At 41.6% G+C, this 16,783-nt stretch overlaps 2 protein-coding genes across 7 annotated transcripts in view; both read right to left on the bottom strand.

Annotated features, from left to right (window-relative positions):
- The window catches only part of LOC109460423 (E3 ubiquitin-protein ligase TRIM22-like), a 36,847-nt gene extending 20,929 nt beyond the window's left edge, over window positions 1-15,918 (bottom strand). Inside the window, exon 1 of one of the 2 annotated variants that reach the window (XM_088791605.1) lies at window positions 15,799-15,918. The gene's annotated coding sequence lies outside the window, so the exon portion shown is untranslated. Of the gene's footprint in view, window positions 1-9,211; window positions 9,348-15,798 lie in introns of those variants that run through there. The other variant, XM_088791602.1, reaches the window with a different exon arrangement.
- LOC109439912 (tripartite motif-containing protein 5-like) lies at window positions 662-15,937 on the bottom strand. Of its 5 annotated transcripts, none has more exons than XM_074335900.2 (9): window positions 15,799-15,937; window positions 12,155-12,397; window positions 11,447-11,535; window positions 10,702-11,181; window positions 10,064-10,159; window positions 9,212-9,442; window positions 2,525-2,547; window positions 1,220-1,320; window positions 662-930 (listed from the first exon to the last, which is right to left on the bottom strand). In XM_074335900.2, exons 4-9 carry the CDS (start codon window positions 11,122-11,124, stop codon window positions 914-916), a joined length of 891 nt encoding a protein of 296 aa, XP_074192001.1. In that variant the 5' UTR covers window positions 11,125-11,181; window positions 11,447-11,535; window positions 12,155-12,397; window positions 15,799-15,937; the 3' UTR covers window positions 662-913. The 5 variants fall into 5 exon arrangements, with proteins under 5 accessions (XP_074192001.1, XP_074192002.1, XP_074192000.1 ...); XM_074335901.2 differs by having other exon boundaries at window positions 11,451-11,535; XM_074335899.2 differs by lacking the exon at window positions 11,447-11,535 and having other exon boundaries at window positions 10,702-11,185; window positions 15,799-15,931.
- Between the last annotated feature and the right edge of the window lie 846 nt (window positions 15,938-16,783).

Genomic DNA, 16,783 nt, shown 5'->3' with positions numbered 1-16,783 from the left:
CTGCTGGCCTTATAGTCTAGGAAAACCCCAACATTACAGGGAGGAACAGTCATGGAGAGGGTTACTACCATGGATGAGAGGGAAATAATCCTTAACAGCATAATATAAAAATTGATTACAGGTGTGGGGCCGGTTAGCTCAGTTGGTTAGAGCGCAGTGCTTTTAACAACAAGGTTGCAGGTTCAAGCCCCTCATGGGCCACTGTGAGCTGCACCCTCCACAACTAGATTGAAACAAATACTTGACTTGGAGCTGTTGGGTCCTGGAAAACACACTTAAAATAAATAAAAGTTAAAAAAAAAATTACATAACCCTATAACCCAGTGGTCATATTTAGGTTGACACCTAGTAAAACCATGTTGACAACTGTTACCTTGTCTAACAAAACCTGTCATATCGAAGTAAGAGCATTTTTCACCATATACCCCCAGGATCCTGTCAAGTGACTTTGACACACCTACCTCCCAGTAATGTTTCCCTGATGTGATAATGAGTGATCCCAGGACACCATAGTCATGATAATCACTTTTCTGATATGTATAATTTATATTCCAACCTAACACATATCAAACTTGTCGCTAATCCACAGAAAAGGCAACATCTGGTTTATTCTCTGGAGGATCCAAGATCATGTAAACTGTAGAAAAATTACAGGGTTGAGTGAGGGGTATGATGTAACTTTATTTGTGACATTGTAGAGGGATCCTGAGAATAACATGAGTGGGAAATGGGAACAACTTAGTTTTGTTTTTGGGGAGAGAAATAACACTGCAGAAACATAATATGTATGTGTGGGCTGGGAGGAAAAACATGGGTCTTAAGACATGAGACCTCATAAAAAATGAAAAATTCTGAAAGAAGATGAGAACAGGGTGGCTTCATGATACTGTGATTTCTCCTTACCAGGGTAGCGTCAATCATCTTTCAGCTCTGAAATGATATAAATTCATAATATTAAATATAAGCAAAGGAGTCAGCACTAAAATCGATTTCCTTTTGAGAGCAGGAGAATGATTGGGACTATGGGCAGTAGTAGACAGAGGAATGACAGGTAAACCAGACTCCTGGCCACTGCCCCTTAAATATGACCATGTTATCAGCGCATGATAGCCATCCTTCTTTGTCTCCTGTATCCACATGTAGAAACTATACCTCCTCCCAATTAAACCCCACCATCATAAGAATCCAATAGCCACCTACTTGCTCTAGCATTCCTCACCATTTAACACTTTCAGAATCCTGCTCAGATCAGGTTTCAACACTCTTCTACGTCTTTCATGGGAAGGGGTGTATGGCTCCTTCACAGTCAAGGTATTACTCCTAGGGATGACAAAGATTGACCCACACAACTGACATTTTGTCCGTTCAAAACCACTGACTTCCTATTTATTCAACCTCATTAAAGCACTTGAACCCACTTCCCTGGAGTCTCTGAGAATCGAGAGAATGGACTCCGGGCCTTGGAGCCAAAAGAAACATGATCATGTCCACCTTCACAGTTACTCTCTGTGTGACCTTGGGAGGATCTACACTTCTCAGAAGCATAGTTTATTTCTTCCAAAATGAAAAAGCTAACCTCTCTCTCTACCTCCTCAAAATCACATGAAATTATATGAAATGAATTTTTTTAAAAATGAAAACTTTGGTTCCTCACAATAAACAAATATGAGAAAAAGTCACTGCACGGATGTGGATTCCCAGTGATATGACATGAAAGTAAGGTTGCAGAACCTGGCTCCTGGTTGTTTGAGACATCAATTGTGGGAATACTGTCCACACAGGACCAATCCCTTAAAGTCTGCTCCCCAGTAGGGAGGCCCTCAGAGGAACATCTGAGATTTCAGATTCTCTAGGAAAAATTATAACACTAAGAAAAATAGATATTAGGAATAGCATACTAATAGTAATCTGATGTTCATGTTTTTAAAGTGTTTCATGCAGACAAGTAGGTGTACTACTTTAGATACAAAGATGCTGCCCTTCCATTCTGGCTTCAAAAGTACATGACCAACGCGGATAAGTTGTTTATAGCAGGTCCATAATATTACTTGAGATTCAAGTCTGGTTTTGGCAAATGAAGAGAACAATATAGAAGGCCCTGGTCTCCTCCATTCCCAGGTAGAAACTTAAATATAAAGGAGCAGTCTCCAATTCTGAATGCTTGGCAGGTAAAGAAGACAAACCTAGCCACGATACATAAAGGAGCTTTGAAATACGAGAACCTGAGTTTGATACAGGCACGTTGGGTAAATAAAATTTATGAAGGTACAGGAGTCTGATACGGCAACATGTTATCCCTACCTTCTACTGACCCACACTCCGCAACTTTCTCCCACCCAAATACCTACCACAGAATTTGTTCATTCATAATAGTTATAGAACAGTCAAACGATGATGTATGAACAGAAATTTAAGATAAAACTACACCCAAATTGTACTACCCTGAGTGACTATTTATTCTAATTCACCACCAGACTCTAATGGCTTCAAACCTCTTTTCACAGCACTGGTATTCCACACATACCTTTCCATGATGCCATTCACATCCTAGGGAGAAATGAAAAACACGAATCAAGAAGTAATAGGCACTCCCCACTTACAAGGCTTCATCATATCCCCACCACCCCCTGATGTGGTTGGAATAGAGCTGGTCCTAAGGTCAGAGCCAAAAAGTAAAGAAAAGTCATAGACCAATCATTCCAGAAGATGCATGTGAGGTTGTTAGGTTTCCTAAAATGTAGAAAGAGTTTTGACCCTTGTGAAAGCATGAGGCTTCTAGTACCTGGAGGTGGGACATATTTATGAGGAAAATATGAGGGCCATAATATTTTCCCCAAGTTTATGACTCGTCATGAGATGATTTGAATAATTAAGCGTCTGTTTGTTTATTCAACAAAAATGTCAAGTGATGACTATTACGTGTCAAGCATTATGCCAAAATTTGGAGAATCAAAGATGAGCAAATTGATACAATATACCTCAAGAAGTTTACATGACTTCTGCTAAGGGCACAGGCAAAATGTATTAATGTAGGCGTATCTGAAGTCTCGCCTCATTTAGTGCACTGTCTATAAGTGACCTCATCCACTCTCTTAAATTCAACTCACACATATATGTGCAATGGACTTCCAAGTTTTTATTTTTACAAAATTTTGTCTCTTAAATGCAGGTTAATATATTCCTCACTAAGGAAGCAATAGGAACCAGTAACTTACGATGTCCATATGTACCGTACTCTTCACCAACCAAACTGTCTCTTCCCTCATAGCCCTTTGTCCATGTTACCAATATCCACTTGGTCACTGTCCTAAAAACTACAATATTTACCTGTACTTCAGTCTCTACCAAGCCAGTGTAGTGCACATTGTTAACAGTTTTTAGCCATCAGATCTTAATCATCACAGATTTATTTGTTTTCACAGATAGTATATAGTCTCCTTTACCTCAGACTTACTTCCTCCATGACACCAAAAACTAGGCAAACTGCTGGGTCTATACAGGCAAAAAAAAAATATATTGTTTTTCTCTCTGTGTGAGGACTATTTTGTTGTATATTACAAAAAACAATTAAAATAGATTAGATTGAGAAAAAGAATTTGGGGACATTTGTAACTTAATCAAAGCTTAATTTTGAGGATCAGATAGTGTCATCAGGAGCTGGTCTGTGTCATTCTCCAAATTGTGTTTATTCCCTCTACATTGACTTTATCCTCAGTTCATGCAGGAAACATATATCTCCTCATATAAACGCCAGAAGAAAAGAGAACTCTTCCCAGTTATGTGAAAAAATTCTGAGGCCTGCATGTCAGTGGCCTGCATTGGATCAGTTGCCCATGTTAAAAGTATCACTGTGTTTTTGTTGTTGTTAGAATGTACAGCAATGCTGGAGGTTAGTTTTCATATTTTACTAGACTTAAGTTAGTATTAATCTGAAATAGATCATGATAGGATAAGATTCATATTGTAATCAAAAGAGCAACCACTACAAATAATTTTTTAAAAAATGGAAGAAAATAGAAAAACTAAATTTCATACTACAAATTATCTGTTTAACTCAAAAGAAGCTAGACAATGAGAAAGAGAACAATGAAAATTGCAGGTGACATAGAAGCAAGTAACAATAATAAAAAATTTAAAAGAGTGACATCAATACTTACATTAAACGTTACTATCTTGATGTACCAATTAAAAGGCAGACATTGTTAGATTAGATTAAAAGCAAAATTCAATTCTTGCCATGTATAAGAGATATATTTTGGATTCAAAAACACAAAAGGCAAAAGTAAAATGATAAACTTCTGGTCAAGATGGCAGTGTACATAAATGCTGTACTCTTCTCCTCACATGACCACATCAAAACTACCACTAAATTATAGAACAATCACGCTGGAGAACCACCTGAAGATGAGCTGAACAGAACTCCTATAACTAAGGATATAAACAATAAGCAACATCGAAACTATTGGGAGGAGTGGAGACATGAAATGCATACTCCCATACCTACATGTGGCAGTTATTAACCAGAAGGGATATCTCAGCTGCAGAGGTACTCCCTGAGGAGCGAGAGGTACCAGCCCCACACTGGACTCCCCAACCGGGACCATTAGTGCCATGAAGAGAAGTCCCACACCAGCTGGATGTGAAAATCAGCAGGGACTCAGTGCAGGTGAGATGGAGGGCTGCGGTAGATCCCATCATCTTCTTAAAGGGCCCTAGCAGAGACTCATTGCTCACAAACATTTGTCCTAAGATCCAGAGTAGCTCGTAAAGTGCCAGGGACATATGGGGAGAAACTGAATTGTCTGGCTTCATGGCAAGGACAAAGGGGCAACTGTCCTTTGGACTAAATGCCAGGGGTGCCATTGTTCCTTTGTTGAGCCATGTCCCTATGCAGCCTGCCAGCAAAGGAGGGCATCAAATCTGAGTCTCCATTAATCTGGACAACACCGCTCTCACCTTGCCCTGTTGATTCTCTGAGATCTGACCTCACCCAATACAAGTCCTGGCCTGAACCTCTTTAAGAGGCTAATCCACAAAAGCAAGCAGCCTGAGCCCATGCTGCAGATTTCAACAAAATCTCTCAAAGGTCTGCAAACAAGTAGCAGCTGACCTCCGTGTGCCCTGTATCTTTTACTAAGTGGTTCCACCTCTGGCAATAGTGGCAGCTGGCCTCACTTCACAGCATAGCCTCTCCCCGGCACCACCAAACAAGAACAGGCAGCTACCAACTGCTGATCATTCTCTAGCTCCTACCTGGTCTAGACACAGGCAGTGGCTGACCCTGGCCTGCTCCAGAGCCCCTCTCAGGATGCCCCAGAAGCAACACACCATTGGCCTGCTTCAGAGCACACCGGCACACCAACCAATTAGTGCCACAGATGACACAACCAAAGCATGGACCAGACAGATCCCAGAGCCCTGCTAAAGTGAATCCTGCTCTGAGGAGTCAGTCTGCGCACAACAGCTTGATCATGGCAGTCATGGCAAGTCTTCACAGCCAGTCAGCCTGAGTGTCAATCCCACCACTGACATGTCAACAGTAATCAAGACTCAACTACAATAGGAGAGCACACACAACCCACACAAGGGACACCCCTGGAGCACTTGGCTCAAGTGAGACTGCACCACTGGGCCCCAGAGGATACCTGCTACATAAGGACACACTGCCAACTCTGGGAAATGAAGAGCTTCTACCTAATACCTAGAAACAAACACAGGGAAGCAGTCGACACGCAGGTCCCAAATGAAAGAACAGAACTAAACTTCAAAAATTACGAAACAAAATGGAAACAAGCAATCTACCAGATGCAGAGTTCAAAACACTGGTTATAAGGACGCTCAGGTATCTCAGTGGGAACTTTAACAAAGACGTACGAAACATAAACAAGTAGATAGAAAACATGAAAAAGAACTAGTCAGTAATGAAAAATACAATAACTGAAATAAAGAATACATTAGATGGAATCAATAACCCATTACATGAAGTAGAAGACTGAATTAGTGATTTGGAAGACAAGGTAGCAGAAAACACTCACTAGGAACAGTAAAAAGAAAAAAGAATTTAAAATATGAGGATAGTTTAAGGGACCTCTGGGACAACATGAAGCGTAACAACATTCACATCATAGGGGTACCATAAGAAAATAGAGTGCAAAGGATTGAAAACCTGTATGAAGAAAAAAGTTACAGAAAACTTCCTTAACCTGGCAAAGGCAATAGACATAGAAGTCCAGGCAGTGCAGAGAGTCCCAAATACGATGAACCAAAAGAGGCCTACACCAAGACACATTTCAAATAAAAGGCCAAAAGTTAAAGCCAAACAGAGACTCTTAAAAGCATCAGGAGAAAAGCTGTTAGTTACCTATAAGAGAACTCCCTTAAGACAGTCAGCTGGTTTCTTAACAGATAACTTGCAGGCCAGAAGTGATTGTCATGAAATATTCAAGGAGATGAAAAGCAAGTTACTGCAAACACGATTACTCTACCCAGCAAGGCTATCATTTAGAACCAAAGACGACATAAAGAGCTTACAAGATAAGAAAAAGCTGAAGGAGTTCCTCACTTCAAAACAGGTATTACAAGAAACATTAAAGGGACTTCATTCAGAAGACCGGAAAAAAAAAAAAAAAGACAGAAAATATCACAGAGACAATCATTTTCACTGACAAAGGCTAATACATAAAAAAAGTTGTGGATCAACCAAACCTAAAGCCAGAACAAAGGATAAAAGGCAAAAGTAGTTAAATCATGTGCAATTCCAACAGTAAATTAAAGGGACACATACACACACACACAAACACAAAATAAGACTAATGACAAAAACATGAACGTGGAGAGAATAAAAAAAAAGGAAGTGAGTGATTCTAGAATATGTTCAAATTTAAGCGACCATCAATTTAAAATAGACTGTTCTAAACATAGCTTGAATCACATGGCTACCACCAACCAAAAACAAGAGTTATACAAGAAATAAAGAGAAAGGAATTCAAATACAGCACTGTAGAAAGTCATCAACATTCAAGAGAAGAGAGCGAACGAGTAAGAAAGGAACACAGAAGAACTACAGAAACTATCAGAAAACTATGAACAAAATGGCAGTAACTACATACCCATCAATAATTGCACTGAATGTAAATGTCAACTGTAATGGAAAAATTTAAACAACTTTTTTGAGATATAAAATGTGTGCCATGCTGGGCCGGCCCGGTGGCTCAGGCGGTTAGAGCTCCCTAACTCCGAAGGCTGCTGGTTCGATTCCCACATGGGCCAGTGGGCTCTCAACCACAAGGTTGCCAGTTCAATTCCTCGAGTCCTGCAAGGGATGGTGGGCTGCGCCCCCTGCAACTAGCAACAGCAACTGGACCTGGAACTGAGCTGCGCCCTCCACAACTAAGACTGAAAGGACAACAACTTGAAGCTGAATGGCACCCTCCACAACTAAGATTGAAAGGACAACAACTTGACTTGGAAAAAAGTCCTGGAAGTACACACTGTTCCCCAATAAAGTCCTGTTCCCCTTCCCCAATTAAAGAAAAAAAAGTGTGCCGTGCAGTCAAGAATCACAAGAGAGCACGTGTGCACATCAATTTTACACAAAATAACTTTAAGACCATAAATATTATAAGAATGAGGGAAATTTCATAATGATAAAGATTTGGTACCTCAAGAAGATGTAACAATTATAAATGGATGTTCACCTAATAGCACAGCTTCAAAATACACAGAGTGAAATAGAAAGTAGTAAAAGAATTAAGAGAATTCAATAACAATACTTAAGAGATTTCAATAATTCACTCTCAATAATTGCAGAACAGCCTGTATGAAAATTATCAAGGATGCAATGGACATTACCAATACTATTAACGAACTGACCTAAATGACATCAATAGTCCATTTCACCCAGTCAATGCGCAATACGCATTCTTTTCAAATTCATATAAAAATGTTAGGACATACAATATTTTAGGGTACAAAGCTATAGTGCCAATACATTTAAAATATTGAAATATTAAAATATATGTTAAATGATTATAAAATAATTAAATTTAAAATACACAGTGGAAGAAAAAGCAGAAAAATCACCAAGAGTTTTTAAATTAAATAACACACTTTAAAATATCCCAAGGGTTAACAAAAAACTCACAGAGCAAATTAGGAAATAACTTGAATTGAACGAAAATAACCACTAAATAATCCAAACATATGGACCACAGCTAAAGCAATGCAGTTACATCATTAAAAACTATAACAGAAAAGATTGTGTCAAATCAGTGGTCTAAGTTCCTACTTTAAGTAACAGGGAAAAAGACCAAATTAAATCCAGTACACACACACACACACACACACACACACACACACACACACGTCTGCATGTGCATATACACATACACACACTAAGTAAACAGAAATCAATAATATAGAAAGGTTAAAAATAGATAAAATCAAGTTCATTCTTGAAAAAAATCAATAAACTTGACCAAACATAAGTAACTTGATTTTTTAAAAATCACCAAAATGAGGAATAAAAGAAGGGACATTATTGCGAGTACTGTAGAAATTGAAGGGATTCTAAGGAATTATTATGATGAAACTCATATTTACAAATCAGACAACTTAAAATCAACAAATTTCTATACAGATGTACATTTCCAAAACCTGATTCAAGAGATGTTAAAATTTTAAATAAACCTAACACAAGTAAAAAAAAACACAAAAACTATTTTAAACTTTTCCAAAAAGAAAAGTCCTCAGTGAGACAGTATCGCTGGTGAATTTATTGAATAATTAAAGAATACATAACACCAGTTCTTCACAATTGTTTATTCAGAAAATAGAGAAGTGGAGAAAAATCTAAACTTATTTTATGAGGAAAAAGAAAACTCTTGGGTCATAAAGCATTACCTGGTAAATGCCTAACACTAGGTAACACCTAACAGGAGTCTATGGAATATCACTGAACACAATGTATCTTCTTTCCACAGTCAAATTTTTGCACTGCTCTTTAAAATTAATAAAAATGACATTTTTTCCCTCTTGTTATTCATGCATTCCATTTTCCCTATAACCTCTGGAATAGATACAGGGGAAGGGTACTGCAAGATCAAAAAAATCAGTGTCACCACCAGAGAGAACACAGCAGCAGAGCAGAGAAGGAAACTTAGTCTTCATTTTTCTCAAATCTCACACGCTGGGGCTTCTTCCCAAGTCCTACCTGCACCATCCCTATGGCGGACCCCTGCAACCGATGCTCCAGAGCTGACATGAGATCGCTCACAAGTTTGCTCTGCTGGACCAGCTCCTCCTCAGACTCTGCCAGGGTACGGAGAACATTTTCCTCGGTCTTCTTCAGTTTTTGCAGCTCCTTCTGCTCCTCAATGTCCAGGATATCCTTCAGCCGTTTAATGCAATTCTGGAAACTTTGTATCTCATTTTGTATTTGAGTCTTTAGGAATGAGCAAGAGAGAGAGGGACTCAGGCAGAGACTGGGAGTCAGAACAAGAAGTATTTTTGATTTGGAAGTTCTCGCAGGGAAGGAAGATGGACACGGGGGAGTGACTCTTAGGGAAGCTGACTTTTCCTAGTCTTTTCTCTTCATCACATTCTAAAATAATAGCCTCAAGTCCATAATCGAGGCCAACTCTGAGCCAAAATGAGACAGCTGGGTGTGGCTCAGCTTTTACACAGCTGTCCAGGACAGTCCTGCCTTCCTGAGTTACTCCTGACCGCTGCCCTGACCCTCTGCCTAACATTAAACACTACGGACAGAACCATGAGCCACTGGTTTCCCCTGGAAGAGTTAAAGACTGAAAATCGTAACAGGAATGGAACACAGAATTCACAAGCTATCCACAGAGTGTCTCTATGAGAATACTTCTACGCAAATATGTATGTTCATTTGTGACATGTTTAAAATACAGCCCCTCCCCTATCAGAAGAGGACCAATTAAATAACATTTGGACACATCAACTGTCTGGAACAAAAAGAAGAGGAGCCCCTTCTGACCAGCACCCCAGCTCCTGCCCAGATTGCTCTCGATCTCCCTCAAGAAACGTCTCCTCCTACCTTCCAGGAAGCTCCCTCTTTTCTGATGTAATTTTTATACATCTCAGTTTTCTTCTGCTCCCTCTTCAGCCTCTCCAGAGCTGCCCCGAGCTTCTTCTGTGAGAGAGGAATCACACCGGAGTCAAGCCATGGGCTTTCTCAGCATAGGAACAGAGATTGATGGGGAAGAAATCAGGCTGAGCCTTGAAGAGACTAGTTTACAGACACTGAGATAAAAAATTGTAAGAAATCCTGAGGTGGTGAGTGTGTTCTTTAAGACTCAGGTAACAGAACCATCTCCTCTTCAGGAGAAGTCGGATTCTCTTTTGTCCTACCAGAAACCTGATCCTGTAGCAAGGAAATCCACCCCACTCCCCAGTTACCCCTGTTCACAGGGGAAATGACAGCGCTGCTTGGGCACCAAACCTCCACTTACTAACATAAGGTACAAAAACATCAACTTCTGGTTAAGTCTGTTCTATAGGCTTTTCCTTTTTGAGTGGGTAGAATGCACAGAAATGGTCCTCAGGCCTCGAAGGTGAGCATAGGGAGAAAAGTGATCACGGAACTCAAGTCTATGGGTGACAAGATATTTGGGATCAAATATAAAGTGGAGATTTCCCAGCCTGTCCTATCTTTCCTCCATGTAATTCTCTTACTTGGTACTCCTGGGCAACCTCCTCCATGAGGAGCGTGTGGTGACCACGGTGCTCCTGAGACCGCTCGCAAAGCCAGCAAATGACCTTCCCATCTTCCTTACAGAAGAGCTGGAGTTTCTCTCCATGGCGCACACAGAGATCTCTCTTCTGCCCCTCCTCTGGGCTCACCTTGACCTCCCTAAGCCTCTCCACTATGTTGGCTACAGTCCGATTAGGTCGCAGGTCACCAGGGTGGTAGGAGAACCTGCACACTGGGCAGAGGCGCTCTTCTTTTTGGGCGATCACAGGCTCCTTGTTGTCTGCAGTGATGCAAGCTTTGCAGAAGCTGTGGCCACACTCCAGGCTCAGGGGTTCTGTCAGGAGCCCCAGGCAGATGGGGCAGGTGAGCTCCTCCTGTATGTGCAGCACGATTCCTGAAGCCATCACAGCTGCTCCCCTGCTCCTACCTGTCCCGATTCTGAGGCTCCTCTGCTCAGATCCCTGTCTGATAGGAAAGGTTAAAAGGGGAAGAATAAGAAAGGAAGGAATAAAATGATATTAACTGTAGAAATGAAGGATGGGCCAAGAACAAATTCTTTTTTTTTCCAGACTTAATACAAATTTTACATTCATTTATTCATTCATCTATTCACTTATTCAACAAATAATATTGAGTGTCTACACTGTGCCATCCAGTAGGGTAGCCACTACACACAATAGGCTACTTTAAAGTAATTAAAATGGAATAAAACAAAGAATTCCTCACGTGCCTTAGTCACATTTTAAGGGCTCTCGGGCCATACGTAAGCTAGTACACACATTCCTTACGAGTTTCGGTTCTGCCAAGAACAAATTCTGAAGGACAAAAAAGAAAAGGTAGAGAAAAACAAAAGGAAAGGACTTTTCACAAAAATCTTAAATACTTTACTTTTAGCTCATATGACATGACAAATTTCATTTTTGTCTCTGCAATGGTTATTTCCCTTTACTTTTACTGAACAAAAGGATGACCTGAGGCCTTTTCTGCTAAGATCTGTGTTTTACCCACCATCGCTCCTGCTTTTTCTTTCCCATGCCCAAAACACACCTTCAATGTTAAAAGCACCTATGTATCTGGGCTTTTATACCTACTCTTCTCTCAGCATGCAATTCTTCCTCTGTTCTCAGTAGGATTCACTCTTATACTTTAGGAAATTCTCTCCTTAAATGTTGTCTTACCAGAAAGACCTCTTGTGACATACTTATTTAGAGTGTAACCATTGCCATTCCTTGCTGTACGTTTGAAATGATTTCCCTTATTATCATGACATACTATATGACAATGTGTTTGTGTACATGTCAAGGGCAAACCCTTTATCAGATGTGAACATAGAAATAGTGAGTGACTTACACAGGTAACATATCTTCAATAGACACAGTTGGGATGAACATAATATATTCTATTCAGGGTCCACCTTCACAGGTCTGTACCTACCCCACTGAGTTAACAACAAAAAGAGACATGACTTCATGGATCCTATTAACATCCAGAGCAATGAGGGATGTAAAAGCGAGGCGCTCCAGGCCAGCTAGGAGGTTCTGGGGATTCTTGTGTTTATAGATGGTGAAATTCACCTCCGCCAAGGCTGTTGGTAGGAGCTTGAATGCATGTATGTATGTCTGTGGGTTGGGGAGGGAGACAGTATAAATATATTCACAGGACCAACAAGTCACAAATCTGAAAAATTGAAACACACATGAAATGATTATTAGTCTTGGGAAAGAAGTCTCAAAAATATTAAGCAAGACTATTGAACTAATTTTTTAATGACAATGAATTATATGCTAGCTAGTGAACTGTATAAACAGATACATAAACACAAAGATGAGCTTAAAGAGGGTTGAAACCACTATGACCCTGACATTGACCTGGAAAGTAATAGTAAATTACTAATCAGACATTTGTATACGACAGAGCAGATGTGAAAAACACTGCTAGAGAGACATACATGCTGTTGAGAAATCCAATCATTGGGGGGAGACAAAGTGTTGTCCAATAATTCCATTTGAAAACATAAGGATTGAATTGAAAATTGAAAAAGATGAAGGGAATATGGCATAACGGAGAGCAACAAATATATTAGGTAAAGGAAATGATCTGTTCCTAGAAGATGTATAACCTTGTATGAGTTTATAAATGCCGGTGTCTCTGGTACGCAGTACACTGCTGGGCCTTTAGTATCACAGGCGCGTGCAGTGACCATGATATATGGTGCTTCCCAAATTAAGTAACATCGGGGACTCTTTCCCAAATTATTCATCAGTTCCCCTCAGGGAGAGGAAGAGGACATACCTAGCTCTGCCCTTGGGTTGTGAAATGTTACGTGGATCTGGTGTGGAATTGGAAACATCAGTAGGGTGCATGCACAGTTGCCCAGGGGAGAGATGATGAGAGCTTTCAGAAAAGGTGTGAAGGAAATGGAGCGCCAGAGATAAGAGTGAGATAAGAAGATGTAAAAAGAAAAGCTTGGCAGTTCGATTAGATACCTGGGAACGAGCGATCAACATCAGGCCTGAGTTCTTTCTTCCTATAAAGTTAACACTGGCTTCCTCTTCCAGTAAATTGGTTTTTTGTTTTTGTGTTCTGGGAAACATACTGAGTTATAATAAAATGGAAGGTCAGCTGCCTTGCAAGGCCACATTACTGATTGCAAAAATGGCCTCATGTAAAGTGCACGTGCTCTAGGAAGACTTTATATAGACCTCAAACACCAGCTAGTAAGCAGAAGCCTCATTTTTCACACAGGGATTGTGACTCTTATAACCAACAGTGTCTCTTTTAAGCCCCTGGAAGTTGTACCTAGGGGCTTTCACCAGGCAATCAGCCCTCTGTAGATCTAGGTTTCCATAAGGTATGATAGTTTCACACATCCACCTAGTCTGGCTTCTTAAAAAGCTGAGATAACAAGGATACAGTACTACCTATAACACTGTGAAGACCATCACTGAATGCTCCCCTGAGGCAGCCATGTTGACATACTGTCCTGTGTCCTTACCTAAGCTAAGAGACCCTGGCAGTTTGTCTTAAGGGGTTTGCGTGGATGGGAATGACCAGCCAAATGGGAAATGATCCTGCTGTCAGTCAGAGGGGATATCACAGAGCGGTAGCACAGTGATGCTCATTCTCCCACCTGAACTCAATATGGCCATGTGGCCATAGTCTAGGCTCCGGAGTTCTATCAGGAATACTAGGTAAATGGGACTACGAGGCAAACAAAGACAAGAAAGATTTCAGTAGATATTAATGTCCTGATGGTTGTCAAAGTTTGATGGTAAAAGAAAGATCTCCAGTGTGAGACAATAAGTTTTCCCTTTGTTCTGTGCTAGGGAGGGAAAGCTATAAAGGTTGTGCATGGAGATTAATTCAGACCTACTGACAATGTCCACTGGTGCCATATTCATCACACTTGAAGGGGAACCTGATAAGGAATGAGGCAGAAGGAGAACTGGAAATGTAATCCAGCTAATGGTCCAGTTCTGAAAAGAGCCCAGAGGCCATATGCAGTTAGCCCCTGGCTGCAGAGACTATGGCCCAGATCAGGCTCTGATGAACAGCAAGATCAGAGGTAGACATTTTATCAGGGGTATATAATAAATGATGTCTACCCCTGTTTATTCCTCAGGCTGTAATCCAAACATGGGGCTGGGGCCTCCAATTATTTCTTATCCCATTTAGGATCCAACTAATGCTGAGATGTTTTAGGAGACTGTAGAGGGAGGAGCACAGCATGCATCCTGCCTTGGGGCTGCGGAATTTATTTTCACAGTGGAGCTATAAACAGTTAGGGTCAAAGTTGCTGCCACAGGACACAGGAGAGGAAAGTGTAGAGAGCCTGAGTCACACTGGGAGGATGTCCCCACTCCTACCTAAGCTGCCCAGAACCTTAGGGTTATAGGAAATGGAGGCTCCACTCTTAGAGGGCTCATACACAGGACTTAAAGGACATCAAGAACCCCGTGCAAAAGCAGAAGTTTGAGAAGTGCCTACACCACTTATGAAGGAGACCCATCTTCTGCAGGAGTGGAAGGAAGCATGTTGGACTTGCACTGGAAACAGATGGGGACGATGAAGGGGCCACATGTTAAACCTGACAAGCTCAGGAGACTGAAAATAACCACAAAGGATGGCGTGAACAAAAAATTCCTAACTAAGGTGGGCTATGCCAGGAATTCACATCCCTGGCCCGTAGCTTTTTGACAAATGTCAATCTTTACCTTAAGTGAGCCTGTATGTTGTCTTTTTGCATCTAAAATAACATGCCCTTGGAATGTCAGAGTAATGCCTTTATTGGACCCCCCAAGGGGCAGAAACCACCACAGGAGCAGGAAGCTACAAAATCTCTCATTGTTATTTTGTTCCCCAAATACCATCTCTATGTGCTGTAAAATGCTATTAACTATCCTGTACCCTGCAATGTAAAAGAAGTGTGTCTCTCCATTTGGTTTTTTATCCAAACCCAGAGATTCCCTGCTTTGCTTTCTCCCAGGCCTTTAACCTACAACCAATGGATCTCATGCATCCTTCCTCTTTTGATTCTAATGTATAAAGTAAGTTGCAAAATGGCCATTTTCCGGAGCATTTTCTCAATCCGTTGAGACTTTGCTTCCCAGCAATTGTCGTCAGTTTGGCTCAAATAAACTCTTATAAGCTTTCTCTTAGGCTGGATATTTTTTCGTTGACAGACAGAGGGGGCTCCGTGGTTGTTTCATCCCCTACCTTGTCCGCTCCAGGCTGCCTGGCTCCATTGTGGCATCTGCTCTAACCTGCCAGCGCCGATAAGGGCGCACCATTCCTGAGCTCCAGCTGTGCCTCCAGAGCTGACAGGGCAGTGCCCGCGCTCCCAGGGCCAGCACACGTGCGCCACCATCGCGGCTCTACCGGAGCCACTCCTGCCACCAGCGTCCCACCACAGCCTTTGGGCCAGGGCAGCCCTCACAGCGGACTCCACTTAGCGCCTGGCCCTAGAGCCTGGGGTGAGGGATGGTACACTTCCAGGCCACGCTCTCAAACAACGGAAGACACAGTCTTGCCAGGCTATCACACCCCAGGCACTGCCCAGGGAGCACCGGGAAACTCACCTCCAATCTGCCAAGGAACAAGCCCTATATACTGTCCTGCAGCTCCAGCCTGAGGTGCAGACTGGGTCAGGATTCACTCCCCGAGCCAGGAACCTGCTTATCTCCACGGAGGAACCAGAGCAGCAGAGTGAAAACGAAAGCTAAATTCTTGGGGGAGGGGCAGGAAAGTAGAAACACTATGGACCAATGGGAGGCCTTCAAATAGGCGCCCAGGGAAATTTCAAGGCTTTTGTGCCTGTGACAGCAGAGCCAGTGACTCCATTCTTAATCCTATCTCAGTTCTGCTCTTGGAAGCTGTTCTCAGGGCTCTTCAATGTACACATGGTTTGGAGAACTAGGCTTACTCAAGCAGTGTAATTTCACACACATCCACTTGGTCTTGTTGTCTTAAAATGAGATGTCTTGAGGAGGGACTAATACCCCAGTGGGGACCTACACCCTAGGTTCACCTGAGGCAGCAATACTGGTAGATGTCTTCTTGCTGTATCCACCAGCTAAGGTACATTAGGTCATGTGAGAGGGGATGGCTACTCAAATCTGAAATTACCTCAGGTAGTGAGTCAAAGGCGCTTGTGTTTGCTAACTCAAGTACTTTTTGCGTAACGTGTTTCACATTCTGAATTGGAGACTTGAAATTCCAGGGAACAAAAACCCATGGACATCCTTGGAGAGTACCTGTTGTATAATACCATAGAATACAGGTTTTTCTTAATGACGTATGGCCTCAGCCATCACAGCAATAGGGTGACAGAAAAGCAGAAATCAAAGGGAACATGGATAAGAATCAGGTTCCCCCAGTATCTGAGAGAGGAGTGTGTGTGTGTGTGTGTGTGTGTGTGTGTGTGTGTGTGAGAGAGAGAGAGAGAGAGAGAGAGAGAGAGAGAGAGAGAGAGAGAGAGGATGTATGTATCTTAGAATCCCTCTCCCACCACAGGCCACCCAGAAATGGAGAACTGAAGAATTTCTTGCGAAGACAAGAATCCCG

Source organism: Rhinolophus sinicus, chromosome 14, assembly GCF_057876585.1.
Source record: "Rhinolophus sinicus isolate RSI-liver-muscle chromosome 14, RSI-T2T, whole genome shotgun sequence".
Lineage (NCBI taxonomy): Eukaryota > Metazoa > Chordata > Mammalia > Chiroptera > Rhinolophidae > Rhinolophus > Rhinolophus sinicus.
The sequence above is the reverse complement of the archived record's forward strand: the minus strand, read 5'-3'. Positions and strand labels throughout refer to the sequence as shown.